Source organism: Plecotus auritus, assembly GCF_963455305.1.
Source record: "Plecotus auritus genome assembly, chromosome: 8".
Lineage (NCBI taxonomy): Eukaryota > Metazoa > Chordata > Mammalia > Chiroptera > Vespertilionidae > Plecotus > Plecotus auritus.
The window spans coordinates 67,935,846-67,956,074 of record NC_137782.1 but is presented as its reverse complement, the minus strand read 5'-3'; the positions used below and the strand labels follow the sequence as shown (position 1 = coordinate 67,956,074).

General features: G+C 54.6%; 1 protein-coding gene across 1 annotated transcript; it reads left to right on the top strand.

Annotated features, from left to right (window-relative positions):
* Positions 1–709: 709 nt before the first annotated feature.
* Positions 710–20,011, top strand: SIGLEC1 (sialic acid binding Ig like lectin 1; the record flags this gene model as incomplete). The annotated part of the gene is made up of 21 exons (XM_080684797.1): positions 710–758; positions 1,029–1,388; positions 1,672–1,968; positions 3,151–3,417; positions 3,708–3,962; positions 6,255–6,554; positions 7,227–7,484; positions 8,550–8,885; positions 9,160–9,417; positions 9,625–9,927; positions 11,570–11,830; positions 11,993–12,304; positions 13,284–13,535; positions 13,873–14,142; positions 14,233–14,484; positions 14,788–15,090; positions 15,751–16,011; positions 16,821–17,123; positions 17,382–17,484; positions 17,865–17,934; positions 18,555–20,011. The coding sequence occupies 21 exons, from the start codon at positions 710–712 to the stop codon at positions 18,660–18,662; spliced, it is 5,178 nt and encodes a 1,725-aa protein (XP_080540923.1). The 3' UTR covers positions 18,663–20,011.
* Between the last annotated feature and the right edge of the window lie 218 nt (positions 20,012–20,229).

Below are 20,229 nucleotides of genomic sequence, written 5' to 3'. Positions count from 1 at the left end.
AGTCAGCTAGAGAGCCCATGTGTAGATGGGACTGGCCCCAGGGTGGATGTGTGAGGAGCAGGGAATGAAGGCAGAGCTGGGAGTAAGAAATTAAGACCTTTTAGGGATATATTGGGCAATGGGGAGCCACAGAAGGTTTTTGAGCAAGGGAATGGCTCTTAAAGACAGCACTTTGGTGAAGTGCTCAATTCAGCCCCGTATGGTAGCTTGTAAGGCTAGAGGCAGGGAGATAAGTCTCAAGTAAGAAACCATTGTTCTTGCTGAGTGCCTTGGAGTAAGTCACTGGGCCTCTCTGGGTTCCAGTTCATGTTGGCTTGGGTGGCAGGGAGGCACAGGGAGGGGCAGGGAAGTGGAGGAAAGGGAGAAACAGCTGTTCATCTGCTCTGGGGTAGTGCTCCTGAGGGGCTGAGAAAGCAGAACTTGGGGTGGGGTTTAGGGACACCCAGAGGGTTTTCTAGTGCACTCCACCAAGTGAGGGCATTGCTGGGTAAAGTCCAAGCCGTGAACGTGGGCTCCTGGCTCCCAGTTGGTGGCTGCCCCAGCAGTCCTTGGAAGCCCTGCCCTCTCAGCATAGCCTGTGGGGACGCAGTGCTGACCCTTCGGCAGGCTCAGGGCTGAGGTGCCTGGAGGCCCCTTAGGAGCCCTGTGTGTCCAATCAATACAGTGCACACCACTCTCTTATGCACCAGGACAGGCAAGAGAACCTGCTATGGGCTACCTGCTTCAGCTTCTCCACCTGGCCGCATCCATCTCGACAGGTAAGTTTTGCTGGCCTTGCTCATCTCACTGGGTCTGGCCTCCGTGAGCCCAGCCTTTGCTGGCCCAGCAGACAGACTGTGCCTAGTCACAGGTTGGCTGCTGAGGTTGAAGGGTAGGCACAGAGAGACAGTGGCAGGGAGCAGTGACCCTCCCAGAGGACACAGCAGGGTTTGGGGGTCCATCTGAGTCACCTTCTATAGGGCAGATCATAGGGCTCTGCAGTGACCCCAGGCCTACAATATTCTCCTGTCTGTCTGTTCTTTCCTCAGTCCTGGCCTCATGGGGTGTCTCCCGTCCCGTGGCTGTGCAGGGCGTGAAGGGGTCCTGCCTCGTCATTCCCTGCATCTTCAGTTTCCCTGACAACGTGGAGGTGCCCCATGGCATCACAACCATCTGGTACTATGACTACTCGGGAAATCGGCAGGTGGTTTACCACTCGGGGGACTCCCAGCAGGTAGAGGCACGCTTCCGTGGCCGTGCCCAGCTGCTGGGGAATGCCGAGCACAGGGTGTGCAACCTGCTGCTGAAGGACCTGAGCCCCCAGGACTCGGGCGCCTACAGCTTCCGTTTCGAGATCAGTGATGTCAACCGCTGGGTAGATGCCACAGGCACAGCGGTCACTGTGACAGGTGAGGAGTGGGGTGGCCTGGCTGCTGCCTGCAAGGGGCTCCCAAGCTGCTTCTGGCCCTAATGACTCACAGCCCCAACCTTGTCCTAAACCCACCCCCAGCCCCAGGCTAGTCCCAGCCTTGTGTCCTCCATGCATTCACCCTAAGGGGATGGGGGTAGAAAGCAACCTCTCCTTCCCTTGGAAGTCCCCTGCCCAGGGCTCGTGCCTCAGCTGGGGTTTGCAGAGCAGACGGCATCAACTGTGGTGAGGGGGAGTCCTGAGCCTCCTGTCTTTGTCCTCAGAGGAGCCCAGTGTGCCCACCATTGCCTCACCGTTAGAACTTCGCGAGGGCATGGAGGTGGACTTCAACTGCTCCACTCCCTACGCGTGCCTGCAGGAGCCCATCAGCCTGCAGTGGCAAGGCCAGGACCCAGCTCGCTCAGTCACCTCCCACTTCCAGAAGCTCGAGACCACGGGCATCAGCCACCTGGAGACCCTCCACATGGCCCTGTCCTGGCAGGACCACAGACGGACCTTGAGCTGCCAGCTCTCAGTGGCTGGATACAAGACAAAGGGCGAGATTCTCCTCCAAGTGCAGTGTGAGTGTGCTGGGGGCCACGCCCTCATCACTGAGCACCCAGCTGTGGCTCCCTAGCAAAAATCAGTTCCTTCTCCAGCCCATAGAAACAGAGCCCTCGCCCCTGCAGCAAGGCTGGGTGCTCTCTGATTTCCTGGGTGGGGCTGGGGTAGAGAGACTGCTAAGCACAAAGAGCCACCTTCAAGCTCCCTTTCACCTCTTGTCCCTGAGGCCAGGTTGGGCACAGAAGGGGAGACAAAGACCCAGAGGCTTGGGGGTCAGGCAGCAAGGACCTTGGGATTTAGCCCAGCTCTGGAGGATGCTCGGAGGTGGGGTCAACCCTTTGTGGCCTAGCACTGCTCACATCCATGGTGATCAGGGCATCACCCAGACATAGCAAAGAGGCCGTGGGAGAAAGCCGAGTTTCCACTTGATTGAGCATCTTCCCATCACAGTACAATGGGGCAGCCTCTTCTAGAACAACGGCTGTCCATAGGCTGAGATAACCATCCACTAAATGAGCAAACTCTGGGCAAGTTACTTGCATCTCAGAGCCTCCGTTTTCTCATCTATATAAGGGGAGGTAACAATAAATGCTAGTTCCTATCTCATAGAATTGCTATGAAAATTGGAGGAGTTCTTGGCACATACTAACCAGTCAAATATATTAGCTTCTACTATCTTCATCTCTACATAGATTAAGGACTTGAAAATGTGAGCTTTTATTAGCACATTTATATCGTGAGAAGCTTTGAAACAAGATTCTAAAGAATGCAGTCTCTTTGTATTGTTGGCGCCCTCTTCACAAATGGGTTAACCATTCTCAGAGCTAATTCGACTGTCTTTGGCTCCCTCCATCAGGTGCTTTGTCCCTTACCAACAGCTACCACAGGCCACCAAAGCAAACAGTGTGGTACCCATGACCCCCACATAGGACAGAGGACATTGGACATTGTCATGAGGCAGAAAGCCCTGGAAGGCAGTGTGGGCTGGACAGTAGGCCAAACATTGCATTATCAGACTCTCAGTGACGAAGGAAGGGATTAGGAACATAAAATGGGGTTCAGCACAGCCCGGGACAGAGGAACTAATGGGACTGATGATTTATCTGGGTGGGCTTCCTTAGGGCAGGGTGCTGACAGAGTGGCTTACTCCTTCCCAGCCAAGGCTCCTTACCTCACACCCCACCCATCATGCCTTGCAGATGCCCCCAAAGCTGTGGAAATCCTCCTTAGCCCCTCGGAGGGGAACATTCGTCCAGGTGATCTGGTCACACTCACCTGCCAGGTGAACAGCAGCTACCCCACGGTCAGTTCTGTGCAGTGGCTCAAGGATGGGACGCCCCTCAAATCCCAGAGTCTTGTGCTGCGGTTGCCCCAGGCAGCCTGGGACGATGCCGGAGTCTACATCTGCCAAGCTGGGAATGAAGTGGGCTCCTTAGTCTCGCCCCCTTTCAGCCTCCACATCTTCAGTGAGTCCTGTGTGAACCTGGGTCTTGATCAGAGGGTGGGGAAGGGGTCCAGGCTACAGGGCTGAGGAGAGCCAGGTCAAGGTGCCTCCTCAGACAGATGACAAACCTCCCCAGCAGGGTGGGGTGTCAGGAGGGTCCCTGCAACCAGGACAGACACAGCAGGCTCCACTGCAGAAGGGTATGATATAGACCATGCAGATTAAGCTGAGTGGCTGCAAGCCCAGGACTCTGAGGAGTTGGGCCTGCAAGTCAGCTGGGTACCCCCAGTGTGCCCTCCGCTGCCCCCACAGTGGCTGAAGTCCAGGTGAGCCCAGCAGGCCCCATCCAGGAGAACCAGACGGCGACGCTGACCTGCAACGTGCCTAAAGAAGCACCCAGCGGGCTGCGCTACAGCTGGTACAAGAATCATGCCCTGTTGGAGGATGCTCATAGCCCTACCCTCCAGCTGCGCTCGGCTACCAGGGCCGACACTGGCTTCTACGTCTGCGAGGTGCAGTACGCCCATGGCAGGGAGCGCTCTGGGCCCATCAGCGTGGTGGTCATCCGTAAGTAACCAGTGTGTGGCAGACGCTGCTGGAGCCGGGCCAAAGGGTGGGGCCCTGCAGGCAGGTTAGGTCCTGGGCCGGGTGGCTTTGAGCTCTGCACACCTGGGCAAGGCTTGGACCTCCCTGGGCCTCTGTTTCCTCTGATTTAAAAAATTTGATTTTGAAATAAGTTAAAACTTCCAAAAAGATTACAAAGAATTATCATATACAGTACCTTTAACTTAAAGTCCCAATTTGTTCCCCTGGCTGGTTTGGCTCAGTGGATAGAGCATCAGCCTGCGGACTGAAGGGTCCCGGGTTTGATTTTGGTCAAGGGCTCATGCCCAGGTTGGGGGCTCCATCCTCAGTTGGGGGCGTGCAGGAGGCAGCCGATCAATGATTCCCATCATTGAGATTTTTCTCTCTCTCTTACTCTCCCTTCCTCTCTGAAATCAATAAAAATATATTTTAAAAAATAAAAAGTGGACCTGGAAAATAAAAAAATAAAAAAGCCCCAATTTGTTAACATTTAGGTTCTTGTGCTTACTTTTTTTACAATATATATGTGTGTATACACATGTACACATATACATGCATGTATACATGTGCACATGCATGTGCACACATGTACACATTTTCTCTCTGTAAACACATACATATGCATCTCTATATATAAAATCTTAATATGCTAAGTGTCTGACTGTTTGACTGTTCCATCAGTCGTTATGACACACACTAACCACTAGGGGGCAGACGTTCCAACTGGTAGGTTAGCTTGCTGCTGGGGTCCGGTCAATCGGGACTGGGCGAGAGGGCCAGACATGCCCTGGAGCCCTCCCGCGGTCCCTCCTCAGCCTCTAAAATATTTCTTCTAATTAATTGCCTTTCAATGTGCACAAATCCATGCACTAGGCCTCTAGTATGTACATACGCACTCTGTTGGTATACATACACACATATGTTACCTATCTATCTATCTATCATTTATCTATTCATCCATTCATCTGGTTATATTCCTAATGTTGTAGACATGATATCCTTTATCCCTAAGTTCCTCAGTGTATTTTCTAAGGTCATTCTTATACATAACTACAGTACAGTGATCACAGTCAGGAAACTTAACATTGATACATATCAATTATCTAATCTATAGCCCATACTTAAATTATGCCAATTGACCCAATAATGCCCTTTATGACAGTTATTTTTTTTGGTCCCAGATCCAATCCGGGATCCAGCTGCATTCAGTTGTCGTGTCTCCTTATTCTCCTTTAATCGGGGACAGTGCCTTGGTCTTTTCTCATCTTCTTGACATTGACACTTGAAAAGTACAGGCCAGTGGTTGTGTGGGTGTCCCTCCCTCAGTTTGTGTTTGTCTGAATCAGTAGACAGAGCCTGGAACTCGGGCAGGAACCCCACAGCAGTGATGCTGTGTCTGTCTCCATGTCACATCAGGGGGCACATTGTGTCAGTGTGTTCCATTGCTGGTAGAGTTCACTTTGGTCACTTGGGTGAGGTGCTGTCCACTGCCAGACCTCTTTGTCAGTATTTATTTATTTATTTTCCTCACCCAGAGATATTTTTCCACTGATTTTTTAGAGAGAGTGAAAGGGAGGAGGAGGGAGAGAGAGAGACAGAGAGAGAGAGAGAGAGAAACATCGATGTGAGAGGGACACATCAATTAGTTGCCTACGACAAGGGCCTGGGATCGAGCCTACAACCGAGGTATATGCCCTTGATTGGAATTGAACCCAGGATGCTTCAGTCCATGGTCCAATGCCCTATGCACTGAGCCAAACTGGCTAGGGCTCCCCATCTTTAAAGTAGGGTTCCTGATTCCCACTCTTGGGGTCACCACAAGGATCAACTGAAGTGCTTTACCCAGCCCAGGGACAAAAATTTATTCAGCCAGTACTCAGGAGCTGCTGGGGTCTCCCTTCAATCTCCCAGGGCATTATGGGACAAAGGAGGTACAGGGGTTATCCTATATAATAAGATAGGAATATGCTAATTATCCGTTATGCCTTGAGGCGTAACGACTAACTGCATAACACCAGATCACGGATCTGCAGGAGGGTGGGGCAGTGAACTACAAGTGGGTGGCAAAAAGCTACAGGAGGGGGCAGGGCAGCAAGCTATGAGGGGGGAAGGGGGCGGGGGGAGCTATAGGATCGCGGGACAGCAGGCGGAAAGCTACAGGAGGGCGGCAGAGAGCTACTGGCGCACGGATTCTTGTGCAAGGCTACTAGTAGACTATAAAGGGGAATCCAGGGAGTGCCCCTGTCTGAGGGTGACAGGCCTTTCTCCATACAGACCCACCCCTTGCTCCCCACCTAACTGCCTTCCTGGAGATGCAGGCGGGGCTGGTGGGCATCCTCCAATGTTCCGTGGTCAGTGAGCCCCTGGCCAGCCTGGTGCTGTCACACGGGGGACTTGTCCTGGCCTCTACCTCTGGCAAGGATGACCGTGGCCCACGCTTCAGTGTCTCCTCTGCCCCCAACTTTCTGCGCCTGGAGATCCGAGACCTGGGGCTAGCCGACAGTGGGGAATACACATGCACAGCCACCAACTCCTATGGGAACGCGTCCTCCACCCTGGACTTCCAAGCCAATGGTAAGATGGCCTGCGGGGCTGGTGGGAGGGAGCTCAAAGAGGAGGCCTGCTCTTGCCTCTTCCTCCTCGGAGTCTAGAGGGCTCAACTGAGGGGCTGAGCTAGCTGGATCCTAAAAATCACGTCAAGGACCCGGGCTATACAGTCATACCCCAACGTGGGAGGTTCATGGAAGTCAAGGCAAAAAGGGAAACATGGCAGGTTGTCTTATTCCTTTTGTGTATGTTCTGACTCTGAACTTGGAAGGTCCCTCATACGCATTCATTTGTTTCTTATTTATCAAACGTTTGGGGCAGGTTCTGTGCTAGATAGGAGTCAGAGGCAGGAGGCACAATAGGGTAGGTTCTTTCAACTCTTGGTACCTGTGCTACCCTTCCCTCATTCTGAGGCCACGGCAAACATAGCTAATGGATCAAGCCAGGTTTTTGACATAAGCCTGGGTTCCAGCTCAGAATTCTTCTCAGCCATGCTGCAGCCAGTTATTATCAATAGGTCAGAATGGACCGCCAAGGCCAAACCCTGCTGATTCTCAAGAGATTCACAGAGCTGATGGCACGAAGCCCAGACCTACTTACAATTGTCAGGGTGGGGGGAATGCTGGAGGGCTTCCGGCAGTGGGTGGCATGGGGCCACAGATGTGCAGTGGGCTGAGCCTCCCTGTCTCCTTCTGCTAGCAGCCCACCTCCTCATCAGCCCAGCAGCAGAGGTGGTGGAAGGGCAGATGGTGACGCTGAGCTGCCGGAGTGGCCTGAGCCCAACACCTGACATCCGCTTCTCCTGGTACCTGAACGGAGCCCTGCTTCTCGAGGGGCCCAGCAGCAGCCTCCTGCTCCCCGCGGCCTCCAGCACCGATGCTGGCTCATACTACTGTCGCGCCCAGGACAGTCACAGCACCAGCGGGCCCTCCCCACCTGCCGTCCTCACGGTGCTCTGTGAGCAGCCTCCCCACTGGCCCCTGCCTGTCTTGGGGAGGAAGGATCAGGCCACTGGGTCCACCAGCCATCCCTCCCTCCTCTCGGCCTCCTGACTCTGTCCTGCCCAGGGTCTAGATCAGGAGGGCAGCCACAGGCTTGGGCACCAAGGACCTCTCCACCCAGGGCTACAATTTGGGGAACAAGGCTAGGGATTTTAAACCTCCCCATGGCCCATCTCCAATCCCAGACATTGTAGAGCCCTCTGTGCCTAGCCTCAAACCCACCATGGGCACCGTGGCCAAGCTTCATCCTCCTGAGCTGGGCCGTGGGACACCATACTCCCATATACTGTATGTGCACACGCCCCATAGGTTGTGCCCTCACAGGCCCCCAGAGACATGAAAGCAGAACCTCTCGGCACAGGAACTGAGTCTGGTCAGCAGTGGATGTTCCAGATTAGCCTGAGGGGCCCACCAATATTCAGGGCACCCTTAGCTTCCAGAAAGCCTCCCCTGACATGAGCAGGAGCAGCATCCTGGAACTGTCAGGAAGAGCAGCCACCTCTTAGGGGTTTTCGAGTGTCAGGGTGAGATCACGTGGAAGCACTGCTGATGGCTGTCCTTGACCACCCATCTCCAGAAGCCTCTAGAAAGAGGCACTTTAGGCATTGTCTATTATCCTAAGTAGAGCTGGCTTGAAGACCAGAGATAAGGGGAAGGGGAATCCTGGGGGAAGGGATGGGGTGCAGAGAGAGCAGAGGCAAGATTCATAGGGATTGCTATGAGGGCGCCCTGCTCAGGAGCACATGGGAGTTAGGCAAGTGACTGCTAGCCCACACGGTGCCTGTGTTCCCCCAAGAAAACACCCTTCTTCCCTTGGGAAGATTCAATGCAGCCCTAGGGTGTGGCTGAGTCTGAGGGTAGGGGCTGGATCCCTCCCACCCTGGCCTGCTTGTCCTTGTCAGTGCCCAGCTGTTTGTGGCAGCTCTGAGCCCAGGCCTTTGTCCAGTGTTTTCTGGGATCCCAGGCAGCCCTGGCAGAGGCTGAGGTCTTCCATGAGTGCCCCTGCTCTTCCTCCCTGCAGACGCCCCACGCCGGCCCACCCTCACCGCCCGGCTGGACCCCGATGCTGTGGGACTCGGGGCTGGCCGTCGAGGCTTCTTGGAGTGCCATGTGGACAGCGACCCCCCTGCCCAGCTGCGGCTGCTCCACGGGGACCATCTAGTAGCTACTTCCCTGATATCAGGGGGCAGGTGCAGCACGTGTGGGGGCTGTTCCCAGCGCATAAAGGTCAACAGAGCTCCTAACCTGCTGCGTGTGGAGATTCGTGACCCCGTGCTGGAGGACGAGGGTGTATATCTGTGCGAGGCCAGCAACACCCTGGGCAACGCCTCCTCCTCAGTGACCTTCGATGCCCAGGGTGAGTCGGGGTGGGGAATGGTGGCACAGGGTCAGGGGCCACAATTCCGCTGAATCCCTATTCTGCTGAAACCCTGGCTCCAAGAGGCTCCATCCAGTGGAACCACCTTGTTCAGCTGCGGAAGTTTGCTTCCCACCCCTGTCCAGTGGACACTCCCGAGGGTCTCCTTCCTCCCCCCTCCAGGCTGGGAGGTTGGACCAGTGGCCCCCGGGGTTGCGGGGAAGCAGTCAAAGTGAGGCCTGTCTCAAGGGGGCCTGTGCTGCCTGCTCTCCAGCCACGGTCCTGGTCATCACTCCGTCGCACACACTGCCAGAGGGCACCAGTGCCAACCTGACTTGCAGTGTTAGACGGGAAGCCGGTGGAGGCCCTGCCAACTTCTCTTGGTTCCGGAATGGGGCACTGTGGACCCAGGGCCCCCTGGAGACTGTGACGCTGCTGCCTGTGGCCAGAACAGATGCTGCTCTCTACGCCTGCCGCGTCCTCTCTGAGGCTGGTGCCCAGCTCTCCGCCCCCGTGGTCCTGAGTGTGCTCTGTGCGTGATGGGCAAGGGCAACATTGGCACTTGGAGGGTTGGTCTGGGAGGAACCAGGCTGGATTGGGTTTGGGGAGACAAAAATGTGGCTTGGGCTGGGAAAGGGTGGGCTGGGACTGTGTGTGGCGGGGGCAGTGGGACACATGTGGCAGCTGGAATGTGGTGAGCTGGGCTGGGGGTGGCCTCAGTGTCTCCCTGTTCCTGCAGATCCCCCGGATCCTCCAAAGCTGTCAGCCCTCCTGGACGTGGACCAGGGCCACATGGCTGTGTTTGTCTGCACTGTGGACAGTAGTCCACTGGCCGAACTGACCCTGTTTCATGGGGAACACCTCTTGGCTACCAGCCTGGGGCCCCAGCTCCCATCCCGTGGCCACTTCCATGCCAAGGCCATGGCCAACTCCCTGCAGCTAGAGATCCGAGACCTGGGCCTTGGGGACTCTGGCAGCTACCGCTGTGAGGCCACTAATGTCCTCGGATCAGCCAACACCTCCCTCTTCTTCCAGGTCCGAGGTGAGTGTCAGTCCTCTGGCGATGTGGTAGAAACAGATGCCCTGGGACCATTCTGGCCAGGCAAGAATGTGAGGTCTTTTTCAGCCATGGTTTCTGGACAGTTTCCACCAACCCACGGAGGTTTCCCTTTGTCTCCAACTAGACATTTTCACCTGTAATAACCATGGCAGCCATTAGGAGGTAGTGGCAATTGCACAAGGCAGTTTGCTTGATTGCAGCTATTTCTGACAGATAACTTCTTATGTAATTGTATAATTTTGTTAGATAATAAGTATCTTATACAAAATCTAATATATATGTACATTATGCATATACATGTGTAATATATGCACACCAATGTGTGTATGTACACACATATGCATATACAGATGTGCCCATATGCATAAGAATATATTCACGTATCTATATATAAAAGCCTAAGCAACCGAACGACCAAATGACCAAATGCCCAAACGATCAGTCAACCCGTTGCTATGACGTGCACTGACCACCAGGGGGCAGACGCTCAACGTAGGAGCTCCCCCTGGTGATCAGTGCACTCCCACAGCCAATCTCCCTGGCTAGCCAACCTCCCGCATTCCCTCCCCCCAGGCTGGCTGGCAACCCCCATTGGCCCCGATCTGATGGGGAGGAAGCTGGCTGGCCAACCTCCAGTGGCCAGGCTGAGGGACCCCACCCGTGCATGAATTTGTGCCCCGGGCCTCTAGTTTTTCTATAAAAATTCTCCCTATGTGAATAAGCTAGGAAAAAGGAAAGTTAATATCCATAATGTTACAAAAGCCAAAGAAAAACACACAATTTTTCTCTCACAATGACAAACATCAATTTGTGAACATTTGCCTTGGGCCTTGGTTCTATACATCTTTTCTTATTTATTATACTCATTTCATAGGCAGAGAAATTGCGGGTCAGAGCTTTAGAAGCTTGCTCCTGATCACATGACTAGCAGGTGGCCCTGCTAGCTTGGGACTAATTTGGTTCTGTTCCCAGGCATAGCCTGTGCTCTCAGTCACCACTCCAGCTGTCCCTCCATCTACCCCTCCCCCACCCCCAGCTCGGTCTCATCCTGCCTTAGACCCAGGGGGCACTAGGAACTGCCCTTTGCTTAGTCTCCAGTTCCTGGACTCTCATGACCTTGAGCCTGGGTGCAGAGCTGGCTAGAGAGAGCTAGAGGGAAAAGATCACACAGCTGCTAACTTCCCCTTCTAAGCCCTCAGTCACCCATGCTGAGTTCAACTCATGATCAGGACAATGGCCCTTGGCAGGATTTAGTGCTTTATGGTGTCAAACCAACATTTGTCAAGAGCTAACACGTGCAAGCACTGTGCCTGGTACTGGGTTGCAGGTCATATAAGTGCGTTGGACCCTCGAGAGGCCCACCTTCTGGTAGGCGAGATGTGATTGACAGAGCAAAGCCATACCTCAAGGTGGTAGGTGGAAAAGGCCAGGAGAGACCCATGCAGGGAAGTTGGGAGCAGGAGAGACCAAGGCATGGGTTGAAATTGGCAGTGGTTTGGTGGGGGAGCTGTGGCTCAGGGACACAGGTTTGGGGTCACGCAGTCTTGGTGTGGATGACACCCGGTCCCAGACTGTGGGAGGATATGGCAGAGGGTCTTCACTGGCTCTTGATTTCTTCCGGCAGGAGCCTGGGTCCAGGTGTCACCATCGCCTGAGCTCCAGGAGGGTCAGGCCGTGGTCCTGAGCTGCAAGGTACCCACGGAGGTTCTGGAAGGAACCTCATACCGCTGGTATCGGGATGGCCAGCCCCTCCAGGAGTCGACCTCGGCCACACTCCACTTTGCAGCCATAACTTTGAGCCAAGCTGGGGCCTACCACTGCCAAGCCCAGGCCCCGGGCTCAGCCACCACAAGCCTGGCAACCCCGGTCAGCCTCCACGTGTCCTGTAAGTGCTTTTGTACTGCATTTGTTTCTTGGGGTGTGAAGGAGCCAAGGGTGTGGCTTGGGGAGGGGATACTGATCCCCGGGTCTTGGGCTCTGCCTCCATGAAAGAGCCTTAGATGAGGGACCACCTGGCCAGACCCTGACCACTCCCCACTTTGTGTAGATGCCCCACGCCAGGCCTCACTCACCACCCTGATGGACACTGGCCCTGGGCGACTGGGCCTCCTCCTGTGCCGTGTGAACAGCGACCCTTTGGCCCAGTTACGCCTGCTCCATGGGGACCGCCTGGTGGCCTCCACCCTACAAGGCGTGGGGGAACTGGCAGGCAGCTCTCTCCGGCTAACGGTGGCTGTGGCCCCCAACACATTGCGCCTGGAGATCCACGACGCAGGGCTGGAGGACGAGGGAGTCTACACCTGCGAGGCTACCAACACCCTCGGCCAGACCTCAGCCTCAGCCAGTTTTGATGCCCAGGGTCAGTGTGGGGGTGTATGTGGGTGGGTGGCTCCTCTAAGAGGAGAGAAGCTTGCTTGGAGAGACTTCTGGAAGGCTGGGCACAGGCAAGAGGGCTGGACATAAGGATAGTCTCCATTCCCACCTTTCTCTTTTTTTTTAAAAAAATATATTTTATTGATTTTTTACAGAGAGGAAGGGAGAGGGATAGAGAGTTAGAAACATCGGCCGAAACCGGTTTGGCTCAGTGGATAGAGCGTCGGCCTGCGGACTGAAAGGTCCCGGGTTCGATTCCGGTCAAGGGCATGTAACTTGGTTGCGGGCACATCCCCGGTAGGAGGTGTGCAGGAGGCAGCTGATCGATGTTTCTCTCTCATCGATGTTTCTAACTCTCTATCCCTCTCCTTTCCTCTCTGTAAAAAATCAATAAAATATATTAAAAAAAAAAAAAAAAAAGAGAGTTAGAAACATCGATAAGAGAGAAACATCGATCAGCTGCCTCTTGCACACCCCCTACTGGGGATGTGCCCGCAACCAACGTACATGCCCTTGACCGGAATCGAACCTGGGACCCTTCAGTCCGCAGGCCGACGCTCTATCCACTGAGCCAAACCGGTCAGGGCCCCACCCTTCTTAAGAGCAGCAGTCTCCAAACTTGGGTTTCATGGAAGAGCTTTTTTAAAAACCGAATTTTATGTGGGTGCCCCATGGACAAAACTAATCAGAAGGGGTGCTCAAGGAGAAACCACAGCAGGCCAGGGAGGCCTGTATTCTCCCATGTGCTCCCCACCAGGGCCAGGGAGGGCTCCGCAGGCTCTGCTTGGGATCAGCTGAGAGATGATGAGTTGTTTACCAAGCTCCACCTCTGAGCCCATTCACAGGTGGGCCATCTGTGGCCCCCAGAGGCCGAGGGGCGTCCCTCCCTCATGGAGACAGGTGGCTTGTTTACACAGCCTCACGACCCTCACTGGTGTCGTGTCTCCGTGCCCTCCTCTCTCCAGCTGTGAGTGTGCAGGTGTGGCCAAAGGCCACCGTGCAGGAGGGCCAGCCGGTGAACCTGACCTGCCTTGTGTGGACCAGGCACAAGGCTCAACTCACCTACACCTGGTACCAAGACGGGAAGCAGCGCCCAGGTGCCCACTCCATCTACCTGCCCAATGTCACAGTCACCGATGCTGCCTCCTACCACTGTGATGTGGTGACCCCTGGCCAGGCACCACGCGTCTCCAGACCTGTCATCCTTGATGTCCTCTGTGAGTGGTTGATGGCATGGTGGGGCTGGAAGGAATGACAGAAGCCTACAGGGGTCAGGGCATGGCCAGAGGCCCAACCTGGGAACTCAGTACCAGAACTCAGCCAGCTGATGGAGCCCTTCACAGGAGCATGAGAGTCGGGCGCGGGGAGTGGGGCGGGGGGGAGGGGCACAGGTATGGAGATAGGTTCCCTCTGGGCAGAGCAGCAATGCCCCAGATGAGCGAGTGGAAGCACTTGGGGTGGGAGGCCTGGGCCCTTCTGGTTTGAATGGCACCTACAAACTGGCCTCATGGCTGTGGTCTCTGAACTCTGTCCACCCCTTTCGTGCTCCTGTAGATGCACCCCGCAGCCTGCGCCTGACCTACCTCCTGGAGAGTCGTGGTGGGCGGCTGGCCCTGCTACTGTGCACTGTGGACAGCCACCCACCCGCCCAGCTGGCCCTCAGCCATGCTGGTCGCCTCCTGGCCTCCTCGGCCGAAGCCTCTGTGCCCAACACCTTGCGCCTGGAGCTGTGGGAGCCCCGGCCCGGGGATGAGGGTCGCTATAGCTGCTTGGCCCGCAGTCCTCTGGGCCAGGTCAACACGTCCCTGGAACTGCGGCTAGAGGGTGAGGCAGGGCTCAGGTCAAGGCCACCAGGGTGGGATCCACTCTGGTGTGTCTGGCTGGGCCCTGCTGACCCTGGCCTCCTTGGGACAGGTGTGCAGGTGACCCTGGCTCCGTCGGCCGCTGTGCCTGAGGGGGCCTCCATCACAGTGACCTGTGAGGACCCTGCTGCCAGCCCACCCACCCTCTATACCTGGTATCACAACAGCCGTTGGCTGCAGGAAGGGCCCTCTGCCTCCCTCTCAATCCCGGTGGCTACGCGGGCTCATGCCGGTGCCTACTCTTGCCAAGTCCAGGATGCCCAGGGCACACGCAGTTCCAGACCTGCAGCCCTGCAAGTCCTCTGTGAGCAGGGGTCCTCGGATAGGGGTACCCAGGGTGGTAGAGGGCACTTTTGGGCCCTGATGGGGGTGGGCACAGGATTGCAGTGGGCTGGGAATGGGCACTTGGGGAAAGAAGGACATAGATGGTGAGGAAAGAGGCCCTGGGTCCCTGTCTGAAGAATCTTCCCACTGGACTCCTGAGAAAGGTGGCACTTCTAGAAAATGACTGTCCAGAGGCTTCAGCCTCCCCAATGCCAGGAGGGTGGACAATGGACAGTATAGGATTTCCAAGCAATGACGCCAACTATGCCCTGCCCACCCCCAGATGCTCCTCGGGATGCTGTCCTGTCCTCCTTCCGAGACTCAAGGGCCAGCCCCATGACTGTGGTGCAGTGCACTGTGGACAGCGAGCCACCTGCCGAGCTGGCCCTGTCCCGGGATGGCAAGGTACTGGCCACCAGCCACGGGGTCCAAGGCTTGGCATCGGGGACAGGCCATGTCCAGGTGGCCCGCAACGCCCTGAGGCTACAGGTGCAAGATGTGCCCTCAGGTGGTGAGAACACCTATGTCTGCAAGGCCCACAACTTGCTGGGCTCAGTCAGCACCACAGGACAGCTACAGGCGGAAGGTGAGTGGGTGATGCGGGAGGAGACGGGCTCAGGTGCTGTGGGGTCGGAGTCCATGTGGAGGGGGGTTGACTGGCTTGAAAGGGTAGATACAGCTTCGCCTGATCTAGTGGAAGAGGGATAGCTCCCACTAGAGGGGGTTGCCCAGCCTGAGGGAGAAACAATCTTACCTTTGGAGAGCTCCCTATGAGAGGGGAGGTGTAACAATGCCCAAGAAGAGCTTGGGAGCAGAGGAGACATAACCCTGCTCTCACAGAGCACAGTCTGGGAACAGTGCACAGACCTCCCCCCGCCCCCCCCCCCCCCCCCCCCCGCCGGCCAGGGAAACCTGGGTGGGAAGAGGGAGGAAGTGGAGGAAGTGGAGGAAGTGCAGTCTCACCCTTGGGGAGTCCAATCTGAGGGTAGGACACAGCCTCATCCATCAGAACATCTAGTTTGGTGAGAAAGGGCGGCACAGCCCTGCACTGGAGGTCCCTAGTGTGAGGATGAGAGATAGCCCTGTTCTCAGAGATCTCAGTCTGATGGGGACACAGTGCCACCTTTGGGGCTCAGATTCCAAGTCAGATAAGAACTTCCCATAATGCACAGAGGCCTCTCAGATCCCCCTCCGATCCCACCTAGGCCTGCAGATCCCCAACCACCTCCTGGTCTTTGGCCCGCAGGTGTGCGTGTGGTGGCCGAACCAGGCCTGGATGTGCCTGAGGGTGCAGCGCTGAACCTGAGTTGTCACCTTCCTGGTGGCCCCAAGCCCATGGTCAACTCCACTTTCGCTTGGTTCTGGAATGGTCGGCAACTGTATGCAGAGCCTGTGCCCACCCTTTCCTTCTCCTACGTGTCCCGTGCCCAAGCTGGAGTGTACCACTGCCGGGCTGAGCTCCCCACTGGGACCACCACCTCTGCTCCAGTCATGCTGCGTGTCCTCTGTGAGTGTGACACAACCCCCCGCCTCAGTTTCCCTACTACTCACATGCCCACCTCAGGTCTTCTTCCTCTTCTGCCTGCAAAGAGCAAGGACTTCACAGGCAGGGAGTCCTGGACTGAGGGACTCCTATTGACTTTTTGTGCATCTGTGCCTTGGTTTCCTCATCTGCAAATGTCAGTCCCCTCACCTTGTGAGACACATAGGAGATAAAGCATGCAGAATGCCTGGCACACAATAAGCCTTCATCAATCTTGGTTCTCTATTCCATTTTCCACCAGGGCCTCATGCTGTTTCAGTCAGCTATTGCTGTGTAACAAGCCACCCCAAAACTTAGTGCTTAAAACAGTAGCCATTTTATTTGATCACAATTCTGTGGGCCAGAAAGTCAGTCCGTCTTACATTCTGACTTTCTTCATTCTGTTCTTACATTCCTTTCTGGGCAGTTTTGCTGGTTTCACTTAATGTGGCTGCAATTGTCTAATGGCTGAACTGTGGCTACATGGTCTAGAATGGCTTCAACCTCGTGGCTGGTGGTTGGGGCTGGCTGCTGGTTGGGCCACATGTGTCCATCAGGCTGGCCTGGGCTTCCCACATGCTTGTATTCCGAGGAGAGCAGAAGCTGTGAGGACTTTTAGATCTATCCTTGAAGTTACACAATGTCACTCTTGCCTTCCAGTGGTCAAAGCGAGTCAAGGAGTGAGGAAATAGGCTCTTAATGGGAGAAGCAACAACATCACCTTGCATGGGTACAGGGAGGAGAGGAATTTGTGGTTGTATTCTATAATCACCACATTCTCTGTCTTCCCACAGACCCTCCCAAGACACCCACCATGACGGTCTTTGTGGAACCTGAGGGTGGCATCCAGGGTATTCTGGACTGCAGAGTGGACAGCGAGCCCCTAGCCAGCCTGACCCTCCACCTTGGCAGTCGAGTGGTGGCCTCCAGCCAGCCCTTGAGCACTCCAGCAGAGCCCCACATCCATGTCTCAGCCACCCCCAATGCCTTGAGGGTGGACATTGAGAAGCTGAGGCCTAGTGACCAGGGGGAATATGTGTGCTCTGCCTCCAATGCCCTGGGCTCTGCCTCTGCCTCCACCTACTTTGGAACCAGAGGTGAGGGAGGGCTCCATTTCCCAGACTACCCTACACAAGGCCTGGCTCTCAGGTCCCAAGGCTTCCTTCTGAGGTTTTCCCTGAATTGCTTCAGCTTGTCTGTCTAGTCTAGATTGGTTGCTTGAAGCTCCTTTGCATGGGGACCCTCCTGACATAAAGTGAAAGTTAGAAAAGGTTTCACCTTGGGAAAGTCACTTGGAAAGGAGCTTTGAAGGCCTGGAGCCATAGCTGTCTCCTGAGCTATCCCCTGTGTTCCAGCCCTGCACCGCCTGCATCTGTTCCAGAACCTACTCGGCTTCCTGGGACTGCTGGCTGGCCTCCTCTTCCTCCTATTGGTCCTGGGAGCCTGCTACACCTGGAGGTGGGTACAGAGCTGGAGGGTGGATGGGGCCACCTCACCCTTCTCTGTTTTCCCCTAACATTCCCCCATGTCCTTCCTACCAAATTCACAGGCTCCATACTTTCTAGCCTGTCCTTCTCCCTTCCCACGTTCCAAATTTGGGTATCCTTTCTAGAATTATCTCTAAATCCACCTTTCTGTAGTTTTCTTCTTTCCTTATCTCTACCCTGTCTGTGCTGAAGAAAGGGCTGGGAGGAAGAAAGATAAGGAACCCCACTCCCCACAATGCTCCCCACTGCTTGGTGCAGTGAGAAGTCTGGGACAAGCATGTAGGGCGGGTGAAGGAAATGGGGACCGGCAGGGAGAGGAGAGGCTCTCTGAGTTCACTCTTGCCCTTGCAGGAGACGTTTTCATAAGCTGAGTGTGGGTGAGAATTCGTTGGAGATGGCTTCTCAGAAGGACACCGTGCAGGTATCTAACCACCACGTGGGCACACACAGACATAATGCCCGGCTACCCCACAGTGCAGGGCTGGCCCCTAGAGACTGCTCTCATTTATAGGCTGGTTTCTGGGGGTAGGGGGAGACGGGGGAGAGAATATAGAGATCCAGGGCCCCTTGAGAAGATAGGGAGAGCCGTATTCTGATCAGGGCAGAGAGAAGCCATGTGTTTGCTGTGCGGCTGGCTGGATGACTGGGGCAGACATTCTGAACTTAGCAGCGACACCTCCACTTTCAAGACACATCTTGGAACACCACCTGTGTTTTGGCATCTTCCTGCCCATCACCTGGGCAAGAGTGAAAATCTATTTCCTCTTCCCCTTGATGTGTCCCCTTCTGCAGATAATCCATTTGGTGGGACAGGGCTTCTAGCCACGCACATTCTCACCAATTCCCTTGAGACCTCTACCCAAGGCTTGGGGTTTGGGGGACTGCCCTCCAGAGTTAGGGATCAGGTGATGACATCTCCCAGAGTCTTCCTGTGACCAGGGTTTTCTCTATGGGAAACTCATGGATCCTGATGCAGCCACATTTGGGACTTCATCCTGTGCTCCACCCCTGAGCTGACCATGTGGCATTGCCTGCCCTTAGGAGGAGGAGTCCAATGGAATCTGTGATGACTTGGTCCTGGTAAACAAGGCTGCATTGGATCCTGACCGCCTCTGTGAATACAATGCTGTGACATCTAACGATCTATGACCTGATTCCAAACGTCTTGCCCCCAAGAGAAATAGGTGGTGAGAGTAGGGGGTGAACCCTAATATACCCAGGAGGGTGTTGACCTTGGGGGATGCTGAAGAAAAAGGAGTTGATCATGTTGTCCACTTCTCCTTCTCTTTTCTCTGGATCTCATCTCTCCATTTATCTTCCAATATACTTCCTCCTCACATCTTTCTTGTCCAAGCCCATTCTGGACCGTTTGGATGGATTAGAAGAGGCACTTTCTACATCCTCACACTGTACTAGTACTCTGTACTAGCTAGAACATAAGTTAAGTGCTCTAACAGGAGACCAAATACAGTAACTTCAACTTGAGAAAATTTTATTTTTCTCTCCCATATTTGTCTGGGTATGTTATGGTGGTTTAAATTGCTGGTGCTCTGGATCCTTCTAGCTTATCTTGATTGTGAGGGTTCACAATGACCACACTGCATTCACATTCCCTCCAACAAGAAGAGTGGAAGTTGAAGGTACACCATTCCCATTGTGGATATAACTGAAAGTTGCACATGTCATATCCACTCACTTCTCATTGGCTAGAGTTTAGTCACATGGCCACTTGAGGCTGCAAGGGATTCTGGGAAATGTAGTTTTTATTCTATTCCCAACTATAGATTCATCCCTGAGACTTTTGACATTGATGAGAATGCTGCCAGCAGGGCACATTCTACCTCAGTGCCAATCTGCTGAAGGGCATGCCCTGGTCATGGGCTTCCTGGAGGAAGCAGTCCTTCTCAAACATTAAGACTGAGGAAATCAAGAAGGTTTGATGGTCCCTAGGGAGAGGGCATGCCAGGCAGTGGGGTTGCCTGAGCAGACATCTTGTGCCAGATCTAGTCTCTGGAAGAAGAGGTGCCCCCATCCACTTCCTCACCCCTAGGGAGCAGACACAATGTCATCAGCATCCTTCTTTTTGCTCCAGGTACATTCCTCTCCATGATCCAGTGAGTTCACGTCCTCTTCCTGGAGGCTCGTGCCAGGGGCTGTTAAGATGAATGAGGGTCACCAAGAAGGAATAATGTGCTCCCAGGAAGTCAGTACCTGAGGGGAGCCAGTTCTTGGGTAGGCCAGTGACTCTCCTGATAGCCCGGTGTCAGATGGTGGGAAGAACAAAGAACCCACTGCTCTGGGCTTTGTATTGAGAAACATGGGGAGTAATGAGACATTAGCACGGACCTAACAGGTTAGGAAGAAATGGGAGGCCTAGTGAGCTCCATTAGCAGTGGTTGGGACCCTTCTTGGTCTGAGCTCCCATTCTTTTTAGTGCCTCATGGCTAGACCCTTCCTTGGGAGCCTGTCTGGTGTTTCCTTCCAATAAACCTCCATCCTATGACAAAACTGGAGTGAGTCTTTTTCTTGCACCTCCGTGTGGGAGGCAACCAATTGATGTGTCTTTCTCACATCGATGTTTCTCTCTGTGTGTTTCTTCCCCCCTCTCTCTCTAAAAAAAGCAATGAAAAAATATCCTCGGGTGAGAATTAACAAAAACACAATAGAATGGATAAATGAATTGTGCTATGTTCACTCAATTGAACGTTATACAGCA